The sequence below is a fragment of the Macaca nemestrina genome, chromosome 8, assembly GCF_043159975.1.
Source record: "Macaca nemestrina isolate mMacNem1 chromosome 8, mMacNem.hap1, whole genome shotgun sequence".
Classification (NCBI taxonomy): Eukaryota; Metazoa; Chordata; class Mammalia; order Primates; family Cercopithecidae; genus Macaca; species Macaca nemestrina.
Window position 1 is genome coordinate 51,190,566 of NC_092132.1, and position 22,879 is coordinate 51,213,444.

The following is a 22,879-nucleotide window of genomic DNA, read 5'->3' on the forward strand; positions in this document are numbered from 1 at the left end:
CCATATGAGTCTTCAGGGTTGGCCAGATGGGTTAGGCCAGTTTCATCATTTTCCAGCCTGTGGGCACAGAACAGAGAGCTGTCACTCTCGGAGCCTTAATTTTTTTCATCTATAAAATGGAGAGACTTGCCTAACCAGGTAGTTGTGAGAAGTAAATTAGGTAAGTAGGTAAAGAGCTTACTATGTTGCTTGGTGCATGGTACACATCCAGTGAATGTTAGCTCTCTGTTCCATGAGAAAGTTCAAGTAGGTGACTCAGGATGAATTGAGAAATTGCTGTTTCATTCTTTAGAAAAATAAGAAAAAAAATCAGTAATGCCATAAAAATAGCATCTACCATTATGCAAGAGAGGAGCTAATTCTATGTTCAGGAAGTGGGATTCAAAAATATGAGAATAATAAAACTATTGCTTTTGCATATATATATATATACACACACACACAGACATATATATATATATATGTATGTATGTGTATATATATATATGAAGCATTTTTTTAAAGCCCCTCTCATGGTTCCCATATAAGTCTTTGGGTGAGGTGCAGGTGTGGCATCCTTTGAAACTCATCCAGATGACCCCTGAAAAAAGTCATCACTGTTCAAGGTGAAGGTTACATTTCCGGTACCTCCTCCTTTTTCATTCAAAAGGCAAAATATGGCTGGGTGTGGTGGCTCATTCCTGTAATTCCAGTACTTTGAGAAGCTGAGGAGGGAGAAGCACTTGTGCTGGAGTTCAAGACCAGCCTGGGAGGTCTGAACATAGGGAGACCCTGCCTGTACAAGAAAATTAAAAATTAGCCAGGCATGATGGCACTTACCTGTAGTCCTAGCAACTTGGGAGGCTGAAGTGAGGGGGTTCCTTAAGCCCAGGAGTTTGAGACTGCAGTGAGCCATGGTTGCACCACTGCACTCCAGCCTGGGTGAGAGAGTGAGAACCTGTCTCAAAAAACAAAAAACAAAAACAAAAAAAGCTGAATGATGTGCAAAATATATCCCGGCAGAAACTCTACCTTTTGTTCCATTGTAAAAAAAAAAAAAAAAAGTCTAGAAGGATGTGTCCCTCATTTTTCTTCCACATTAACAGTGACACCTCTGAGGAGGAAAGCTGGGCATTGTCATGCTCCTTGCTCTGGAGGCCGACAAACAGTGCTTGCACAGAAGCTGGTTCACATAGGTAGAGATGTATAGATTTGACATAAAATTGCATTGATTCAGAAATCTCTGGTGTCAGATTTAGAATGGGGCTAGTTGTTCTGTAACTGCTCGTTGATTATCCAAAGAAAGACGCGCTGAATTTTAAGGGAATATCTATTTACTTATTTGTTACTTGTGAGAACAGACAGGAATGTTTACTTAGGTACAAGAAATATTAACTTAATAAAAGCAAATATTCCCCTCGTGGTTGAGGTATTAATTACACTAAAGTTGAATTTTTTTTTTCCATTTAAGCAATACGTAACAAACTAAGCTATACTTGATTGTTGTGTATGTGGTACAAAGAAAATTTCTCTTCAAATATTCTGTAAGACTGACATGGAATTCTGTCATTCGTGATATTTCTGAGTTATTCATTTCTGACCATATACTTATTACTTAAAAATATTAGGACTTGTTCTTAAGTGAGGGACAAAGAGAATGGAAATGGTAGATTTGTTCCCTTAACATCTAAGCTAAAGATGAGCTCTCTTCCTCACCGAGAGGCCATCTAGCAGAGTGGCTTCGTGCTTGGCCCCTGCATTCACACCACTTCCTCAAGTGCTCTAAGCTCAGTTTCCTGCTCTGTGGCATAACAACAGGACCCATATTATATGATTGTGTGGTTCAAGTAAGTTGCCCAAAGTGCCTAACTTAGCTTGCATTTGTTGAGCATTTGCTATTTTTTAAAACAGTTCCAATGATTTTTAAGAAAACAATTCATGAATGAGATTTCATTGTGGTCTGGCACCTTTTATTAATCAGAATTAAATTTATTTTCCCTTCCTCTCCTACCCATCCCAGTTGTCAGTTATGATTTAATTACAGAAATCGGAAAGTGAACCTGCCATACTTAAGCATGACTGCACAATCTTGGCATTAAAATTCCTGCCTTGGGTCACCTTGCAAATGAACTGGTATTAGAGTGAGTTCCTTCCTTCCTTCCTTCCTTCCTTCCTTCCTTCCTTCCTTCCTATCCTTCCTATCCTTCCTATCCTTCCTATCCTTCCTATCCTTCCTTCCTATCCTTCCTTCCCTCCTTCCTTCCCTCCTTCCTTCCTTCCTTCCTTCCTTCCTTCCTTCCTTCCTTCCTTCCTTCCTTCCTTCCTTCTTTCCTTCCTTCCTTCCTTCCTTCCTTCCTTCCTTCCTTCCTTCCTTCCTTCCTTCCTTCCTTCCTTCCTTCCTTCCTATCCTTCCTTCCTATCCTTCCTTTTGATCCTTCCTTTCAATCCTTCAGTGTCTAAACCCTACGGGATGGAACCTAATTTAGATTTACTTCCTACTGAATTTCTAAGGCCAGGATGTGTTGCTTTATTATCTTGACAAAATGCTCATCCGTAAACTTTATATTACATAAAGAAATGTTGTGTAATACATAAACACTTTGTCAAAAAAAAGTCAAGCCACCTTTTATGAGAAATAGTGATTCCAGTCCTCCTCTTTAGTCCAGGAAAGATGCTTATGATACAGTTCTGCTATATCTGGGGGAGAAAGGGTCTCCCCCTGCCACCTTCCTAGGGTTTTTGTGGGTATATAGTTGTACATGTCAGCGAAGTCAATGCGGAAATCCTTCCTGACTGCCTGCTTAAAACCCATTTATGCCTAGTGTTCCATTATTGGAACACTAAGCATGTGGGAGTTATTTATATCCTACTGCTCAAGGTCATCGCCAAAGTCTGATTGCAAAAATTCAAAAAATTGCAACCTCAGGCATAAATGAGTTACAACATCAGGCAAGCACCCTGGCGGGACAGTCACTGTTGTCCCTAGGTCAGTGGCTTCCTTTCCTGTGACTGCTCTGGCTCCCCTTCCATTCAATGCTGGGATGTTTTGGGAGACTTGGAGGAGAGGCCTCTTCTCCCCAGCTGACCCTTCCCTTGCTCTGTCTTGGGGAGCACTGGGGGAACAAAAGCCAACCAGGAACAAGCATGACACTTCTCTCAAATATTCCTTGGAACTTGTCATTCTTTTCTTTAATAAGAAAAATTATGCTAGTAATCCCATTACTGAGTATATACCCAAAGGATTATAAATCATTTTACTATAAAGACACACGCACATGTATGTTTATTGCAGCCCTATTTACAATAGCAAAGACTTGGAACCAACCCAAATGCCCACCAATGATAGACTGGATAAAGAAAATGTGGCACAAATACACCATGGAATACTATGCAGCCATAAAAAAGAATGATTTCATGTCATTTGTGGGGACACGGATGAAGTTGGGAACCATCATTCTCAGCAAACTATCACAGGAACAGAAAACCAAACACTGCATGTTCTCACTCATAAGGGGGAGTTAACAATGAGAACACATGGACACAGGAGAACATCACACATCTGGGCCTGTCCTGGGGTGGGAGGCAAGGGGAGGGAGAGTATTAGGACAAATCCCTAATGCATGCGGGGCTAAAACCTAAATGACGGGTTGATGGGTGCCGTAAACCACCATGGCACAAGTATACTTATGTAACAAACCTGCACATTCTGCACATGTATCCCAGAACTTAAAGTAATTTTTTTTTTAAAAGTGAGAGAAACATTTTTTAAAAAAGAATAATTATGCTAGTAATGTGTATTATAATTGATTATATCAATCTAAACCATTTTAAGTTCTCCAGGGGACCAGTTAGCCTCCTGTGAGCCCATCTTCCCCATCATGAACCTATTGGTAGAACAAATAATCACCTCCAATTTTGCATATGTGTAAATCCAGATTGTCATATACTGAAAGATTGGTATATCTATATTACAGAGTTTAGTGACAGAAAGCTGGGCTTATGTTGATGTGTGTATGTTCATCCCTCCCTCCCTCCTTTCCTTCCTTCTTCCCTGTCTTACTCTCTGCTCTAAAAACAAATCATCTAGCTGCCCATTCCCTCCCCATGTGGAGTAACCTGCTTGAAGTGTGAGGCAGAAGCCCAGATTTATACCTGTCTGCTTGTTTCTAGCTTATTAATGGCCACTTTAATTGGGTCCTTAATTTGTCAAAAGTGCAAATTGGTCAGATGCTTCTGCGGTTCTCTAAACCTTGAGTGATGCAATTGGTGCCAGAGATCTGTGAGCCAGACCAAAAAGATGGGTGTGACAGATCTGAACATTAATCGATGAATAATGGTTTGAGTGAGATTTTCATCTGATCTTTATATTTATCTGGCCTTGCCTTATAATTTATGCCGCTCTTAGCAATATACAGTGAGGAGGAAAAATAAATGGCTCACAGGATATTTGGCACTGTTTGGTCCTGGTGGCGCTATGAATTCCAGTCACATCCCTTCTTGCCCACACTACCTTAGGATACTTGAAAACAAATTCTGTAGCTCTCTCCTTCTGCAACTTCTTTGTTCTTTGAAGCTTCAGGCTCAGTCTTAGTGCTAGGTGAATTATTTTAATTCAAAGCCCTTCACGCTTCTTTTTTTTTTTTTTTAAATAATAGATGACTGACTCTAAGATTTGTCTATCACTTAGCTTTTTACACAGGGGACAAAAATCAATGCTTATGTGTTGACTTGTAAATTTGGAGATCTGGGACCTAGAAACTCCCTGTCCTTACTCAAATAAATGGCTAAATGAGAAGAGTGTCTAAACATCACCTTCCCATCTTGAAAGATGGTGGGTGAAAAAGTTGAGAAGCTGGATACTAAGGAGAAGAAACCTGAAGCTAAGAAGGCTTTGCCAGTGGCAAGGTGAAAAGGGGGAACCTCAGAGCTAAAAAGCCAAAGAAGGAGAAGCATTGCTGCAGCCCAAATCCTGTCCTCATTGGAGGAATTAGCAGATATTCCTGATCCGCTATGTATTCCAGAAAGGCCATGTACGAGAGGAAGTACTTAGCTACTAAACCCAAGATTGAGAAGAAGAACCTTGCAACTGTTACAAACCCAGTTGAGGTGACAAGAATGATGATGCCAAGGTGGTCAAACTTCACAAAATGCCTTGATATTATCCTACTAGTGATGTGCCTCAAAAGCTGTCCAACCATGACAAGAAACTCTGCAGTCAGCATGTGAGAAAACTTTGAGCCAGCACGGCCCTTGGGACCATCTGCTCATCCTCCCTGGGTGCCCCCAAGGCAGGAGGGTGGTTTTCCTGGAGAAGCTGGGCAGTAGCTTGTTACTTGTGGCTGGACCTCTGGTCCTCCATGGAGTTCCTCTGTGAGGGACACACCAGAAATTTGTCATCACCATCTCCATAAAAATTGATATCAGGACTGGGCGTGGTGGCTCATACCTATAATCCCAGCACTTTGGGAGGCCAAGGTGGGTGGATCACTTGAGGCCAGGAGTTTGAGACCAGCCTGGCCAACATGGCAAAACGCTGTCTCCATTAAAAATACAAAAATTAGCCGGGTGTGGTGGCACACACCTGTAATCCCAGTTACTTGGGAGGCTGAGGCATGAGAATCGCTTGAACCTGGGAGGTGGAGGTTGCAGTGAGCTGAGATGGTGTCATTACACTCCAGCCTGGGCGTCAGAGCAAGACTGTCTCAAAAAAAAAAAAAAAAAAAAAAAAAATCGATATCAGCAGTGTGAGAACCCAAAAACATCTTACTGATGCCTACTTTAAGAAGCAGCTGCGGAAGCCTAGTCAGTAAGAGGGTGAGATCTTTGACACAGAAAAAGAGAAATATAAGACTACAGAGTGCAGTGCAAGGCTGATCAGAAAGCCATGGACTGGCAAATTTTACCAAAACGCAAAGCTATTCCTCAGCTCCAGGGCTACCTGCGATCTGTGTGTGTCCTGATGAGTGGAATGTATCCTCACAAATTTGTGTTCTAAATTTCTTAAGAAGAACCTAATTATGTAACTGAAAAAAAAAAAAAAAAAAAAAAGAATGCCGTTAATCCTCTTGGGAGCTTGGAGCCCGGCGGGAGAATCAACGAAGCCTTGGGTGGGCTGCTGGGATGCAGGGGGCCCTGGGTGTCTAATGACTGAGCAGAGCCCCCTGTGAGGCCACCTCTGTCCGGGGATGGCAGCACAGGCTAAACCAGAGTTCCCTAGCGTCTTCATTTGCTAGGGCTGCCTTAACAAAATACCACAGAAAGGGAGGCTTAAGCAGCAGGTATTATCGTCTCAGCTCTGGTGACCACAAGTCCAAAATCAAGATGGCGGTAGGGTCGGTTCCTCCTGAGAGCTGTGAAGGAAGGATCTTCTCCGCACCTCTCTCCTTGGCTTGTAGATGGCCGTCTGTACATTCATACAGTGTTCTTTCTTTGTGGATGAGCCTGTCTCCAAATCTCTTCTTAGAAGGACATCAGTTATTGTGGATTAGAGCCCACTCTAACAACCTCATTTTAACTTCATTACCTCCGTAAAGACTCCAAATAAAGTCACATTTTAAGGTGCTTGGAAGTGAGGACTCCAACATATGCTTTTTGAGGGGAAGGAGACACAATTCTACCCATAGCATTTGGATTGATTTGAAAAAGGGAAGATTCCTAAGGTGAAGCACAGAAATGAGGAGAAATAGTGAGACACAGAAATACATTTGCAGTAAAAACAAAACTTCCCAGACCAAAGCAGCCTTTTCCTCCAGGCAGGTCGGGGCGGGTCATGTCAGCACCCGAAAAAAAGAGCAGCTACAAAGTAGGGGAAAAAAACCTTTTCAATGTTTTGGAAAGATCTGTAATGGATTAAATGATACTTGGTGTCTCATGATCAGGATATTTGTGTTTCAGAGGGAGTGAAAATTAGCCTGGCAGTGTGACCTTGGGCAAGTCTCTTAATTTCTGTGGTCTTCACCGTTTGATTTTCCATCTTTAAGAGATAGGTCATAATAGCATCTGCTTCATAGAGTTGTTCTGAGAAATCAGCAAGATAATTATTCACCACCAAGTCTTATCGATGCATGCAGCAAACTGGACAAAATCCAGCCTTTGTCGTTATTTGGGCTGGATGCAGATTCAGGCTGTGGCAGGATTCCCATGTCTTCTATTGTATGGTGGATTAAATGAGGCACCACTCCTTCAGAGCAAGCCCAGCAGCCCTGGTTCCCCTCTACAAGCAGGTGCCCTGGTCTACTGTTGAGCAAGTGGTGGTGGTGGTGGTGCCCACTGGGTGAGGGGCAGCCACAGTTTGGGAACCGAGGCCTTCTTTTCAAAACTCCTTTTTTTGAAAACACACACACACACAAAACCCTCTGATCTATGTTGCAAAGGGTGTGCTTGGTCGCTCAGATAATTGCCATAGAAACTGTCTGAATTTAGTCCTTGTATCTGAGAGAAATCCTGACAAATGGCAAAAATTCCACGCAGATCGTTGAACCAGCTATTATAGGTAGTTCAGATAAAATGCCACAGAATCCTCTGGAAATGTATTTCAATTCTTTTCCAAGTAGTGTTTGTGAGGAAACCTATGTATCTGGCGTGGTGGTTTCAGGCAATTTCAGTGATGAAGGATGGCTTCCCATCAGCACCATCGCAACCCATGGTACGCCATTCATGAGTGGTATTGTATCCATGGAAGGAGGAAGTGTAGGTGGGACCTGTTTGAGAGACCAAAGTCCGCTTTTGACATAATCCTAGCATTCGTGTAGTTTGCCTTGAATCATTCGGGTAAAGGCTTTGCCTTGCTGCCTCATTTGTCCGTGAGGATGTTCCTGTGTAGGCTGTTTTTAGAATATTTTCATTAGTGGACCACCAAAAGTTGGGAATTTTGAAGAGAAATGTTTACAGTTTTGACTAAGCAAACGTGGGTGGCAAAATGAATTTTTGACCAACAATGTTCCAAATATTAACTCGCTGAATCTCTTAACTCTCAAAGGTAGGTATTATTATTATCCCTACTTTACAATGAGTAGACAGAGCCACAAGTCAGCCGATGGAGGAGTTAAGACCCAGGCCAGTCAGTCTAACTCCCGGGTCTACGCTCCTAACAACCACATGGTGTGGTAGATTTGTCTTCAAATAAATCATGGCACCCTACGTGTGGCAATGGAAAGCAATGACTTCTACTTCCCACTGGAAACCCTTGGTGAGGGGCAGGCCTAAATGTAAATGACAAAATAAAGGATAAGTACATTTCTTCTTGTACTTCCTAGGTTCCATTCAAACATCCCAGACAGTGGTCTCTCTGAGCATCTGGACCAAAATAAGGCATTCCTTTTATTTTTATTTGCTTTTCTATCATTCAACTTGTGTTTTTTTTGAAGACTAAAAGTGTTAAAAAAAACAAAAACAAAAACAAAAACACTCAGTTCAAGAAGAGATGATCTGGTTCGATCAGTTCTGGGTTATTTACTGAGCAGAAATCTGTTAGTGTATTCAAAGGAGAAACAACTCTTTTCATCAGCAATAAAAATGTATTACAAAATAAAGCTTTGAATGTTGAAGGAGTTTCCTTTAATATATCATGTTTATTGAAAGCTCTTACAGGTAAGAACAAATTATTAAGATATCCATGTTAGGTAATCATAAATGCTTTAGAATTTACCCAACATCTGATGAGGGCTTGATATATGCAAGGGATAGTATGAAGAGCCCTGTACCCCTTTTTTTGGTATCCCAATTCTTAGCACGGTATCTGGGACATACTAGAAGTGGCGTAGTTCAATGCTATTTAAATAATTAAGTTGAACTTAGATGGTAAGATATGAGAAGCAGAAATGAGGAAACGTCTCCATCCAACCTCATTAAGCAAATATCCATTGTCCATTTTCTCCAGGCCAGGCCTTGTGCCAGGCGAGGAGAACAGCAGGGGTGAGAGTTTGGCTGCCAGAGAGCTTGGGGTACAAAGTCCATTTGGGTGGAGGCATGACTGGGTGTGGGAAGGGAGTGGCAGATAAGGCTGGAAGAGTTGGGAGCAGCATTTGAAAGATCTTGAATGCTGAAGAGTTTAAGGAGAAAGATCTCCCAATGTATCATTTTGCCTGTATTTTTACTCATATTAAGCAAATACAGATTGATAGCTGACCACGTGCATTTTGCTAATACAGAAAACCAGTTTGTTAGATATCAATTTATTCATTTATAATTGATAATATCATCTTGCAATATGCTAGAACCTGAGGTTGTTACTTGTTTGTATGTGTTTCCAAACCAAATACGTAGTCTAAAGCAGTAATGTCTCATTTGTTTATGAGTTAATTCTAAAATGATGTTTGGATGTGGCAACCAAATTAACTATGTTGCAAAAGCTAATTTTTAAACATTCAAGGAATTTATAAATCTAGGAGTCCTGAAGGGTTTTAATCCTAGCTTTTCCTTAAAATAGTTGTGGAATTTCAGGGCAAGTTGCTTAATTTATATAGCATGTATAAATATATATACATATATGATATTTATATATCTCTACGGCTCTATCTCTGTCCGTACTCCATGTCATACATCTACATCTAGGTAGCTATCACACTGTGTAAGGCACAGTAGCAAGATTTGAAATTCCAGAGTTTAAACTTTGGAATTGATAATCTGGTTGGAGGCAAGGTAATGTCACTTCCTAGCTGTATGTCTTTAGGCAAATTGCTTGACTTTGAACCTCGATTTTCTCACCTACAAAATGAGAAGAACAATTCCCCAGCTCATTATATCTGAGAAAATCATAACAGCACAAACTTTTTTTATTTTTTTTTTGAGACAGAGTCTCATTCCTTCACCCAGGCTGGAGTACAATGGCGCGGTCTCGGCTCACTGCAGCCTCTGCCTTCTGGGTTCAAGCAATTCTGCCTCAGCCTCCCAAGTAGCTGGGACTACAGGTGCCCGCCACCACCACTGGCTAATTTTTGTATTTTTAGTAGAGCCGGGGTTTCACTATGTTGGCCAGGCTTGTTTTAAACTGCTGACCTCGTGATCTGCCCGCCTCAGCCTCCCAAAGTGCTGGGATTACAGGCTTGAACCACCATGCCCGGCCAAGAGGACAAACTTATTGAGCAATTGCTATGTGTTTTCCATGTGAAGAGACTGAGGCACCAAAAGATGAAGTAGTATATCCATAGCCACATAGCTATAGAGAGCAGTGCTGGGTTGCTAGGCCAGCTTTCTGACTCCAAGCCTACCTGCTGTACTACTCTGTTACTTTTTTATTTTTAATTTTTATTATTTATTTTTGTTTTTTGAGACAGGGCCTCACTTTGTCACCCAGGCTGCAGTGCAGTGGTGCAATCACAACTGGCTGCAACCTCTGCCTCCTGGGCTCAAGTGATCCTCCCACCTCAGCCTCCCAAGTGAAGTGACATCATTGTCTGGGCTAAATACCCGAGGTCATCAGGGCAGGGAAATAGAAAACCCGGGCAAACAAGAAGTGAGTTTAAGAGCAGAGGTTTAATAGGCAAAAGAAAGAGAAAGGAGATTAGCTCTGTCTCCTGCAGAGAGAGGGGTGCCACCCGAGTGGGTCTTCCAGTTTTTGTGGTGACATGGCACAGAGTTTTAAATATGAGCTTGAGGAGGTGGTATCTGATTTACACAGGGCTGGAGAGATTGGTTGGACCAGGTGTGATGTTTGCATAGTGCGTGAAGAAGCTGGCCATCTCACCCTAATCTTTTATTATGCAGATAGGTTCTCTACCTGGCTAGCGCCATATTGTCTGTTCCTTACTGTACATGTGGTTTACAAAGTAAAGGGAAGATGGAGCCGCCATGTTGAACATGCCTGGCCCCCAGGTGGCATTTTCCTATTGGCAGAGCTGCTGGCATTCACCTGTGCAAACTTCCAGCTTGCTTATCTATGTCTGCAGCTCGATTCTACAGGCTGCTCTTTGTTAGAAAAGAAATGATTTGGGGGCTGCTTTTTGTTAAAAGGAAACCTTACTGAGTACTCTTACCCTCACTGTCTGCCTAAATAATTTCTTTCCACCTGCTGTATCACAAGTAGCTGGGACTACAGGCAATGCGTCACCACACCTGGCTAATTTTTGTGTTTTTAGTAGAGATGGGGGTCTCGCCATGTTGGCCAGGCTGGTCTCCAACTCCTGAGCTCAAGCGACCCACCTGCCTTGGCCTCCCAAAGTGCTGGGCTTATAGGTGTGAACCTAGGTGTGAACCACCGTTTCCAGCCTGTTACTGTTTTTAAAGACCTCTCCGCAAATCTGCATCCTGGGTGATGCTTAATAAAGAATTGTTTCTTTATCTCCCAGAACATTGGTGAGGCTAAAATGAAATAGCATTTTTACCCTTTAAAGTTCAAATATAAATTATGCAAATATAGGGCATGTAAATTTTTCAGGATCTAAATTTTTAGAGTGGTTAAAATGTTAGTGAAATATTTTCCATGCTGGTGATATTAATGATATGTGCTCAATGTAGAAAAACTTTAAAGAATAAGATGACGAGTAAACCAAGATTATTCCTAATCTCTAGAGATAATAAAGTGATTGGAATTTTAGTGAAATAAATACATTGAAAAAATTTCCTTGACTCAACTGGGCGCAGTGGCTCACGCCTGTAGTCCCAGCACTTTGGAAGGTCAAGGCAGGCGGAGCACGAGGTCAGGAGATCGAGACCATCCTGGCTAACATGGCAAAAACCCATCTCTACTAAAAATACAAAAAATTAGCTGGGCGTGGTGGCAGGCGCCTATAGTCCCAGCTACTCAGGAGGCTGAGCCGGGAGAACAGCGTGAACCCAGGAGCAGAGCTTGCAATGAGCCAAGATTGCACCACTGCACTCCAGCCTAGGTGACAGAGTGAGATTCTGTAACAACGGAAGTGTATATATATATGTGTGTGTGTGTGTATATATGTATATATGTGTGTATATATATGTGTATATATATGTGTGTATATATGTGTGTATATATATGTGTGTGTATATATATGTATATATATGTATATATATATTTCCTTGACTCTCTTTTGGGGAGAGGGCAGTCCAAACTCATGACAGGTAACAACACTGTTTTTCAGGCCATGTGGAAAATTTATCTCACATCTTAAAATCAATTAGTCATGACATGTCTCATAGTGAAAGTTATAATCTCTGTGAAATGAGAAGCCTTAAGGAGGAAGGGAAAAACAATATTGGACAGGAGAAAATAAGGACAGAGTTCAGATTTTTGTTTGATCTCTTTTGGAATAGTAACAAGTAAATTTTTTCTTAGGTTTATTGCATAGGTAATGATAATATCTAGAAGACCAAAGAGGCAGTTGGTGACATCTTTGAATGAAGAATTGTGAGCATTCTTGAGTTCTTGCCACTTGTGGGATCTCATATGTTTGTGGCTTTGAATCAAAGTGTTTAGTTATCCTGGCATTTGCCAAAATACATCTTCTCCATCTGTATAATAGGATTGAAAAGAATAAGCATTGCTGGCTGGGCACAGTGGCTCACACCTGTAATCCCAGCACTTTGGGAGGCCAAGGCAGGCAGATCACCTGAAGTCAGGAGTTCGAGACTAGCCTGGCCAACATGGTGAAATCCTGTCTCTACTGAAAATACAAAAATTAGCCAGGCATGGTGATGTGCACTTGTAATCCCAGCTACTTGGGAGGCTAAGGTGGGAGAATTGCTCGAACCCAGGAGGTGGAGGTTGCAGTCAGATGAGACTGCACCATTGCACTCCAGCCTGGATGACAAAGTGAGACTCCGTTCCAAAAAAAAAAAAAACCAAAAACCAAAACAAACACTAATTGCCTATCATTTAAGACACTGAAATGAAGAAGATCATAACAGAGCAAAGCAGTTAGAGAAAAATGGAATTACTGTGAGCATGTTTTGAGATGTTGGCTTGCATATTGCTATGGATTATGTATATGAAGTTTCTGGAAGACTGGGCTGCTCCATACACTGGAGAGGCTGGCCTTTTGGGATACCATTTTACTAGGTTTGTAACTGGATATCATCCATTGATTATTACTGATGGGAAAGACATGATTTTAACAGATTGGTAGCTAACCATTTTTATTTCTGGTTTCTTCACAGGAATTTGAATAAAGAAAACTATGATACTTCAGGCCCATCTTCACTCCCTGTGTCTTCTTATGCTTTATTTGGTAAGAGAAGAGGGTGTTCTTCTGTATTTATTTACTAGAATATTTGCTGCTATCTTTCTACCCCACACCAGGGAAAGAATGGCTATTATTACTTAAAAAAAGATGACCTATCAAAATTAAGTTGTTGTATAGAATGGAAACATAGCTTTTTCCACTGTGATATTTTTGATGAAATGGCTACAAATCACATGTCTGCCCTCAACTAGGGGATGCATTTTCTTTCCAGCTCTTAAAAGCCAATACCAGTTATGGGTAATGTTGAAAACAAATCTGTCTATGTATAGCTCAGGGAATCTGGAATGACACTGCACTGATACATGAATTAGTCTGTGTCCCTTAATCTTGACTTTCTTTTTTAAACTTTGTGCATGAAAACTTACCACCAAAACATCAAGAAAAGCATTTTCTCCATTTTCAGCCCTGCTCTGCTCTATATTTTCAGGCCTGTTCTGCTGTATACTTTTCTTTTCATCAATGGTTTGGAATTTTCTGGTTGTGTTTAACCATTTGTTGGGTTAACCCTATTGACTGACAGGCTTCTAGAGCTTGGAGCTGAATAGGAACTGGGGAGTCTTCACCCTTGACCTTGGGGTAAACAGTAGGTGCCTTTTTTTTTTAAATCTGCGTGACTCCTGAGGTTCATAAATGTTGCCCCCAAAATTGCTGTATTATGAAACAAGATTATAAGATTTAGGGGAAGCATTTGCTTTTTTTTTTTTTTTTAAAGAAGGAATTTTCTAGATCCTCATACCTCAAACCTTATTTCCTTTCTTCTGGGATCCATAAATAATACATCAAATTGCAAGTCCCAAAAAATACCCTAGAGCTCACATAGTGACAGCGTGAAATGGAATGAAACTTGAAAACTATCAGAGCCTTCCTCCTGGGGGAAATCTTCAGTTCAAATTTTATGAGAGGCCTGAGTCCTCACAGCCTGCAGGCTCGAAGCCTGTCCCCAGGACTGTGGAAGGGCTGGATCAAACATCCCCCCTTGACCTCTCTCCTCATCCCACCCCCTCAAATGCCCTTTGTCACCTATGTTATCCCAGGGTAGTGGTAAAGTCAGACATGGTTTCAAACTCGGTGCCTCCACTACCAGTGATAGGGATTTGGTGAGTTACCTAAGATTCGAACCTCAGTTTTCTGCCCTGTGAAATGGATCTAATAATAGTACTTGTCTTATGGGGTTTTGTGGCAATTCAATGAGATACTGCATTTACAAAGCTCTTGGATCAGTGACTGGCAGTTAAACACACAATAAACATTAGCTACTATAATTACTACAGCATTTTAAGTGTCGTGTCTACGTCCATATGGACCCTGACCTCCATGAAGAATGGACTGTGTTTTTACCATCTTTGCAGATTCAGCACTGAGCACACTGCTAAATTATTTAATAATAATATCAAATTATTAGGTCTCATTTGCTTCTTGTCTGAGACGGGAACATGCATTTTTATTCCTGGATGAAAGGTGAAAATAAGGTTTCCTTCTCTACTCTTACCCCAGTGGGATTTCTATCTAGAGTGAAAATACTGCCCAACCACTGCTGGTAGCAGTGTCTTGCCCAGGTGAGAGCCACAAGCACAGCTGTCTCTGGGTGAAGTCAGGGAGTGGGATTTCAGGGGTATTGACAGGGAGCCACTTCTCTCTCCTACCTCCTTCAAACACCTCTTCTATGAAGACTGGAAATTTGCTTGAAGAATCTTGTCTTCTGCATAGGGCTTTATTCAACAGAGGCACTAATTTACTTCAGACTGTGAGTAGATCTTTTCTTTTCCAAGAGATAGATTTTTCAGAGGGTTGGAAACACAAACATAGCATGGATGTACTTCAGGGGCACCAAAGAGAGAGTGAATAAGTGATCCAGGGTTTGGGAAACGGTACTGACTAGGGAATCGGAGGAAACCAAGGCAGAGCCATCTGTTTTGGAGTTATGCCTGGGACTTCCAGAAGGAAGATGAGTTTGGTACAAAACTACATAGTCACTGCACTGAGCTCCTGATGGAGCTACCAGGTAGGTGAACCTGGCAATTGCACATGTCCTTTGGCCTGGAAGGCAGTGTAACAATGTGGTTAAGAGTTGGGGCTTGGTGGTCCAATGGCTCTGGCTCCAGTCTGGAGGTAGCTCTATCTCTGAATGCTTTGCCTCTACTGTTGGACTTCTCTGGAGATACTTTCTTGAAAGGATTTGTCAGAAGAAATGGTGTTATGTGGTGATCTAGTCTCATTACTGCCACATAAAAGATGCTAAAAATGACTTTAAGATGGCAGTTCCATTCTCTTTCTTTCGCTTCTTTGTGCAAGACGGAAAATGCTATTACCTCCAACTTCTGCATAAAACCGCCGTCTTGTCCTTTCACAAGTTTCCACCACACTGTCCTTCCCACTTCTGGAGAATGCGGCTTGATGATTCACAGTGTGCACATGCACTTTGAAATCTTTATAGCCCCAATAGCCATGTTAATTGGTAGGAAGAGAGATTTGTTGCCCTTTTACGAGCACACAACTTTGAACCCTGGAACCAAGACTTGATTCTCATTTTCTGATGGGTGAGTCAGCTTGTTCTTGTTGGAAAAGTGCGGCTAATGTAGTTTTCACTGGTGTGACTAACTGAAAGACTGACTGCTTGCTGACATGAGTGCAAAGCTGATGAAGAGAGTTGGTTGCTAAGCAGCAGCTCCACAGAAAGCACTGACCTCACTTAACCAACCCTGGTGGTACCTGGGCATCTGTCTTGCACACCACCCAGTTCTCATGCCCTACTTTCTAGAGGAGTTGAAGGAACAGGAAAAAATGTGGAAAAGGAGTGAAAGGGAAGAAGAGCTCCCAAAGGAAGATAATCTTAGAAAGGAGGAGATGGGCTAGAAGTCTGGCAAAATTACTTTGTGAGTTAAGAATGCATTTTCTTGGCCAGGCATGGTAGCTCATGCCTGTAATCCCAGCACTTTGGGAGGCTGAGGCGGGCAGATCACAAGGTCAGGAGTTCGAGATCAGCCTGGCCAACATGGTGAAACCCCATATCTACTAAAAATATAAAAAATTAGCCAGGCATGGTGATGGGCTCCTGTAATCCCAGCTACTCGGGAGGCTGAGGCAGGAGAATCACTTGAACCTGCAGGGAACCGAGATCATGCAACCATACTCCAGCCTGGGCAAAAAAAGCAAAACTCTGTCTCAAAAAAAAAAAAAAAAAAAAAAGGCATTTCCTTGCAAGTAACAGGAAATTTGACTTATTTGATTTTAGAGCATTTTAAATAATTAGGGGTTTATTTTCCTCAGATAACAAGAAGTCTGAAGTAGGCAATCCAGGGCAGGTTTAGCAATTCCATGATGTTGCAGAGACTTGGGCTACTTTCTCTTTGCTACACCATTATTTGAGCTGGTTTGTCCTCTCAGGGTTCATCATGGCTGCCCCAACTGCAGACACAAGGTCCATTGTCTCAGTAAGAGCCACAGGAAAGGGCAATGGAAGCCACAACTATCCTTTTTTTAAAATCAGGAAAATGGAAGCTTGACCACCCCCAATGGACTTCCCCTCTCATTTCATGAACCAGAACTGGGCCACTTGGCCACCTTCCTAGTAGCAAGTGAGCCTGTGAAAGGGAACACTTGGTTTAGCAGCCTCTGTGGTGGGAGGCAGCAAGGGAGAGGGTTTGGCAGTGGCCCAGGGGCAGCAAATCTAAGGCCCTACCACAACTCTGAGAACAGACCACACTTCAAAGCCCCTGTATTCTCATTCATTATTGCTCTTTTGCCAGACATCCAGCACCCAACTTAGTCAAGATTCCCCAAACTGAAGGATCCAGCAAAGACCTTTCTCTGATCACTGGCATATTGATGGCTTTTGGGTACTCTCAGCAGGGAGCAGTTTCCTTGGCAAGCATGTGCTTGCTTTCCCTAAATAACTGGAAAGAAAATGGTTTTCCCCCAACCTAGTGGCACCTGGAAATCTGTCCTGCATACCCAGTTCAGGGAGTGAGAAGACTTTTTACTCTTTTATTTTTATGGTCTAGCTCCAAAAACCATTGACTTGCCACATCATGCTTCTGATTTCAATCTATTTCACCCCTGATTTCCACCACAAATGGGAGACCCAAAGACCTGCCCAGGAAGGAGAGAAGGCCAGCATGGGGATGTGACACTAAATCCCTGGTCCTAGAGGGTGCCCCAACATGGGTGCATAACTGGCTGTCCCTTCCTGTCGGCACCCACTCCATCTGCCCTCACAGGTGCTGTTGTGGTGAGGGCTACAGTGATGCTCCCCATGTTCTGAGACTGGGAATGGTGGGAGTCACACTCTCATGCACATCTTCAGTGCAGCCCGCCAGCTTTCCCTCCAGGTTGTCTTGGCTATTTCACCTGCTCTGGTGGGTGCTGGTGCGTAGAGGCTGAGAGGGCCGGTCCCAGAGTTGCAGGTTCAAATCTTGCTTCCAGCCACTACCTGGGCAAATAGTTTAACCTCTTTGGGTCTTAGTGTCATCACCTGTAAAACAAGGGTAACAATAGTAACTTCCTCCCAGACGGTTGTTGTCAGGATTAAATGTGCTTAGGACAGAGCTCCACCTGTACTAACTTAGCAAGTGTGCGTCACTCTTCTTACCATCCCAGCCACACTCACTCCTCCTCCAGTGTTGACTTGGGTGTCTGCAGAGCCTGCTTAGCTTTTAGGTTTAGGGTCTTTGGATTTTAGAACCATTGTGGGGCTACTGCTTAAAGTAAACATTTTGTGCTTTTACTGTTTTTTTCTAAATGAATGTAAAGAGCTAATCAAATGTTAAAATAGTAAGCTTTGCTTAAAGTTATCATTCAAATTCAGATTCAAATTTGGCTAAAACTCAATCTGTGCCAAGCAAACTTTGTACTAAATACATCTATATTTTCTTCCTCCCCCTTATAAATTCAAAACTCTAGAGTGCTGGCCATCTGCTATAAATGTCCTTATAAAATAAAAAGAGTGGAGGGAGGTGTTTTATGAAGCTGGAGTAAAAACATACAGAATTTAGAAGACAGTGTGGGATTGTGGAAGGCCATAGGCTCTAGTTCAGTTAGGCCTGAGCATGTGTGCTGTGTTAACCTTTTTAAGCTTCATTTGTAATATGGGGATGTTAACATTCTTCTCATAGAGTGATTCTTGTCATGTCACATTCTTCTCAGATGTTTAAGAAAAGCAACGCAAAGGTTTGTAACAAGCTACTTTGACGTGGTAGAGCTTCAACAGCTATTATACTCTTTTCTGTTTTGATCAGATTTCGGCCATGATAGAATCCTATGTTTCATATATTGGTGCTGGAAACCCTAATAAAATCACAAGTGACACAGACATATTCATACAAGATGCTAATTTTCTCTTTTTTAACAGGCAACTGGATATGGCCAAGAGGGGAAGTTTAGTGGACCTCTGAAACCCATGACATTTTCTATTTATGAAGGCCAAGAACCGAGTCAAATTATATTCCAGGTAAAAGCTACTCTTGATCACTGTCCTCTTGATTTTGTATGCTCTCTTGGTGGACTTTTACTCCCTTATCTATTGTACAGCAGGAAATAAAATAAAGGCATGGCATTCTCATTATCAAGAATGGTTTCAGAAGCTAAGTTAAACAGAGAGATGAGTGGCCTCAGTATCATAAGAATTGTACCGACATTCTATTTGGACTTCCTCAATCATCTCTGGGACGAGTGCTCCCAGCCCTCCACAGGGAGTTTGGTGCCTGCAGACTCTGCCTCTCCCCTAGAGTAGTAAGGAAGCCTGTCTCTGGAGAGGGGAATGACCATTCACTCTCGAGGCTGTCTGATCAGTGAGCTTGCTGCTTCAAGTACTGGAAGATACGGCTTCTCTGGACTCAGTGCTAGAATGAGCTTTCTGGCCAGAGGCCTGCCTTTTCCTCACCACCTTCTCTGAGCCCCCACCTGGGCCATTGCCAAGGTGTGCTGGGAGGTGGATGTTTTGTTTAGTTAGATAACCATGAACAGTATCAGATGGAGTGGTAGTCTGCAGGTGGGAGTAAGGGAAGGGACCTAAGTCCCATCTGAAGTGCTATTAAAGACACAGAAATAATCCTGGAAATGTAGTGGAGAAGGGGAAAACACTACTGTATTTACCACACGTCCCCCGAGAAAGTCACTTGGCCCTGAAGTGATTGGAGGATGCTGATGAATCTCTTGGGGGGTGCCAGTGACCCCTCCCCATCCCATGAACCAGGGAAGTGGCAGAGGTTGCTGAGCTACCTTCTAAGGCAAGTGCCCTCCATTAACTGCCAAAAATTTACAGACGGCCCTCTGTATCTGTGGGTTCATGCATCAGCAAATTCAACCAACAGAGAATCCAAAATACTTGGGAAAAACAATAAAAATAATACAAATGTAAAAATACAGTATAACAATCATCTATATAGCATTTACATTGTATTGGGTATTATAAATAATCTAGAGATGGTTAATGTACGTGGGAGAATGCACGTAGGTTCCATGACCATAATACACCACTTTAAATAAGGGTCTTCAGCATCTGTGGATTTTGGTATCTGCATGGGTCCAGGAATGATCTCCCACCGATGCCAAGGGACAACTGTATTGAGCTGGACATTTCCCCTCCACAGAGGAGAGGCTGAAAGCTGTCTCTCCTCCCCTTTCTTTCACTGGTACCAGCTTAGGGCAAAGGGCCCCTGAGTAAGAGCTGGCAGGGGCATGCTTGCATGTCTATGCAGCCCGGTGAGGTAGGATGTTATAAGTGGCCTCCGCCTCTCCAGTCAGGGAAGTCAGGGCCTGAGGAAGCAGTGAATGTGTTGAGAGGAATTAACTTGGTGAGGAACGGAGGGAAGAGAGCTTAGAAAAGGCCCAGCACGGATGGCTGCCCTCTGCCAGGAGAGGGCAGGGGACATACCAAGGACTGGCAGAAGGCCATGCAGCTAGGGAGGATGGAGCCAGGGGGAGCAGGTGGGAGAGGAGGCCACAGAGACAGGGAGGACGCTGACTCCTAAGGATCTTGAGTTTTTCTCAAAAGCAATGGATCTGAATCAAGACTCCATTGAGAAAATGTCACTCTGGCTACAAACTAGAGGAGGAAAGAGAAGATTCAGGGAACTGGCTAGGAGACTCTGGCAGGGGCTCACACACAGTTGAGTTACTTACTTTCACTCACAGACTTTCTTTTATTAATCATGTACGGAGTGACTACTGTATATACCAGGTGCTCTGCTGGGTACTGGGGATATGGGATGACCCCGACTCCATCCCTGCCCCAGTGAGCTTACCAGCTAGTAAGAGAAAACTAACAAGGAAACAGACACATGCACTGAAGGTTCTCATGGGAGGTTGGTGGGATGTGGAAGGGGCAGAGGGTAAGTGAAGAAAGAGTGACTGATTTTTATTTATGTTTATTTTTTAATTGACAAAATTGCATATATTGTGTACAACGTGTTTTGAAGTATATAGAGAAATGACTAAATCAAGCTAATTAACATATGCATTATCTCACTTATCTCTTTTTTTGTGGTGAGAACACTTAAAATCTAAGAATGATCAGTTTCAAGTGAAGATGGTAGTGAGTGAACAGAAGAGGTTTCATTGACCCCTAAACAGAGTATTCAAAGATGAGCAGGCGCTCACAGTCAGGAAGCAGGTACTGAGTACAGGATGGGAAAAAGCCTGGGGGTGTGCACTTGTCAAGACAATGACAGCTGGCCTGTGGGCCAGAGTCTAGGGTGGGAGACAGGATGCAGTCAAAGGTCTGCATGCCTGCTGAGGTCAGCATGGGCTGGACTGGCCCTTCGTCCTATAGCAGGCTGCAGGGTGCTGCTGGAGTGCTTCAATAAGGAAAAGCATAACTAGATTTGTGCTGTAGAAACTTACTGTGTGATCACTCTGAGTGTAAGCTGAAAGGCGGTGAGCCTTGAGGTTAAAAGGATCTTAGAAAACTATTTTCAATAGTTCAACGGGAAGTGATGGAGGCCTGGTTTGAGTAACTATAGAGGTCTGAATGTTGGTGTCCCCACGAAGTTCATAAGTCGAAGCCTAATCTCCAATGTAATAATCTGAAGAGTTACGGTCTTTAGCAGGTGATTAGATCATGAGGGCTCTGCCTCTATGAATAGGATTAGTGCCCTTATAAAAGAGGCTTGGGGGAGCCTGTTTGCCTCTTCTGCCATGTAAGGACACATGGAAGGTGCAATCTGTGAGGAGTGGGCCCTCACCAGACATTGAATCTGCTAGTGCCTTGATCTTGGATTTGTCAGCCTTCAGAACTATGAGCGATAAACTTCTGTTGTTTATATGTTACTGAATGAGCACAGGAGGTGAAGGAACAGAAAGAAGGATAACTCTTAGGTCTCTGGCTTGCTCGACTGGGTAGTTAGTGGTGTCACTGAGTGAGAAACAGAGAGAGTTTAGAGATTTAGAGAAAAGTGAATGAGTTTTAGGCTTGTTGATTTTTTTATTTTTTTTTGAGATGGAGTATTGCTCTGTCGCCCAGGCTGGGGTGCAGTGGCCGGATCTCAGCTCACTGCAAGCTCCGCCTCCCGGGTTTACGCCATTCTCCTGCCTCAGCCTCCCGAGTAGCTGGGACTACAGGCGCCCGCCACCTCGCCTGGCTAGTTTTTTGTATTTTTTAGTAGAGACGGGGTTTCACCGTGTTAGCCAGGATGGTCTCGATCTCCTGACCTCGTGATCCGCCCGTTTCGGCCTCCTAAAGTGCTGGGATTACAGGCTTGAGCCACTGTGCCCGGCCTTAGGCTTGTTGATTTTAAGGTTATCTGTGGGGCAGCCAGGTGGAGAGGTCTAAGAGACAGTGTTAATATGGGTCTGGAGATACAGATTGGGGAGCCTTCCTCATGCAGGTGCCAATTGAGTGCTTGGGTGTGGCATAGACGCCTGTCTGTGGTGAGTTATCTCAACTGCCCTTAGGGGCTAGCTGAGTGATAAATGAAGCCATCTGGAGAAAAGAAAAACAGCAGCCAAACAACAACAATAACAACAAACAGATATGATTAAAAAAAAAATCCAACTGCACAAATATGAAATCAAAAGTTTTCTGATACTTGTCTTTAGTATTTGGGACAAGAGGAAGGATTGGGGACTGTAGCAAACTAAGAGTAAGTCAAAAGGGGATAGGCTCAATTTAGCTCCAGACAATTTTCACAAATTAGAATTTGGGTACTACTGTACTAGATTTTATAATTTTTCTAGAAAAGCCATAAAATTTTATATTTATATAAAATTCACTGATATAAAAAAACTGGCATAGTTTTTTTTTTTTTTTAATTACAAGCTAAATAAAACGTATTTGTGAAACAAAGTTTGTGGCTACTTCTGAGATTTCTGTATGAAAAGACTCAAGGTCAAAATAGAGTAGGTGTTCTGTGAGCACGGGTCCACACTCCATTGAAGGGAATCAGGATTGTACATAGATGCAACCTTCAACTTACAAGCTTTACAACTGACAAACATCCAGACCTAGAAACTGTTCAGTAGGATCATTCCAGAGTCTCTGAGGATACTAGCCAGCAAAAATCATTCCTTGGGCTGCTCCACGTTTTTTTTGTTTTTCTGTTAGCCATGCTGCAAAGTTATCCCTTCTTGGCAGGAAATGATAGCCTGGTTATCATGCTTGAATGTTTCTTCTTTATAGGGGTGTGTGTGTGTATGTTGGGTTAGGGCGTGGGGTTGGGATGACGGAGTAGTGAGTAGAAGATGAAGGGGATTTTCTTTTTAGAATCACAGAAGCTTCACGCTAGAAAAGACACTGGAGACTTTTGGTACCA

General features: G+C 42.6%; 1 protein-coding gene and 1 pseudogene across 4 annotated transcripts in view; both read left to right on the forward strand.

The window, feature by feature from the left end:
- LOC105497246 (cadherin 17) overlaps positions 1-22,879 on the forward strand; it is an 87,417-nt gene that overhangs the window by 9,836 nt on the left and 54,702 nt on the right. For all 4 annotated transcript variants that reach the window (XM_011768224.2, XM_071067997.1, XM_011768223.2 and 1 more), the window contains exons 2-3: positions 13,048-13,118; positions 18,481-18,579. In XM_011768224.2, coding sequence (XP_011766526.2) covers positions 13,068-13,118; positions 18,481-18,579 — 150 coding nt within the window. In that variant the 5' untranslated portion in view covers positions 13,048-13,067. The remainder of the gene's footprint in view (positions 1-13,047; positions 13,119-18,480; positions 18,580-22,879) is intronic.
- Positions 3,605-6,012, forward strand: LOC112429395 (large ribosomal subunit protein eL6-like; annotated as a pseudogene).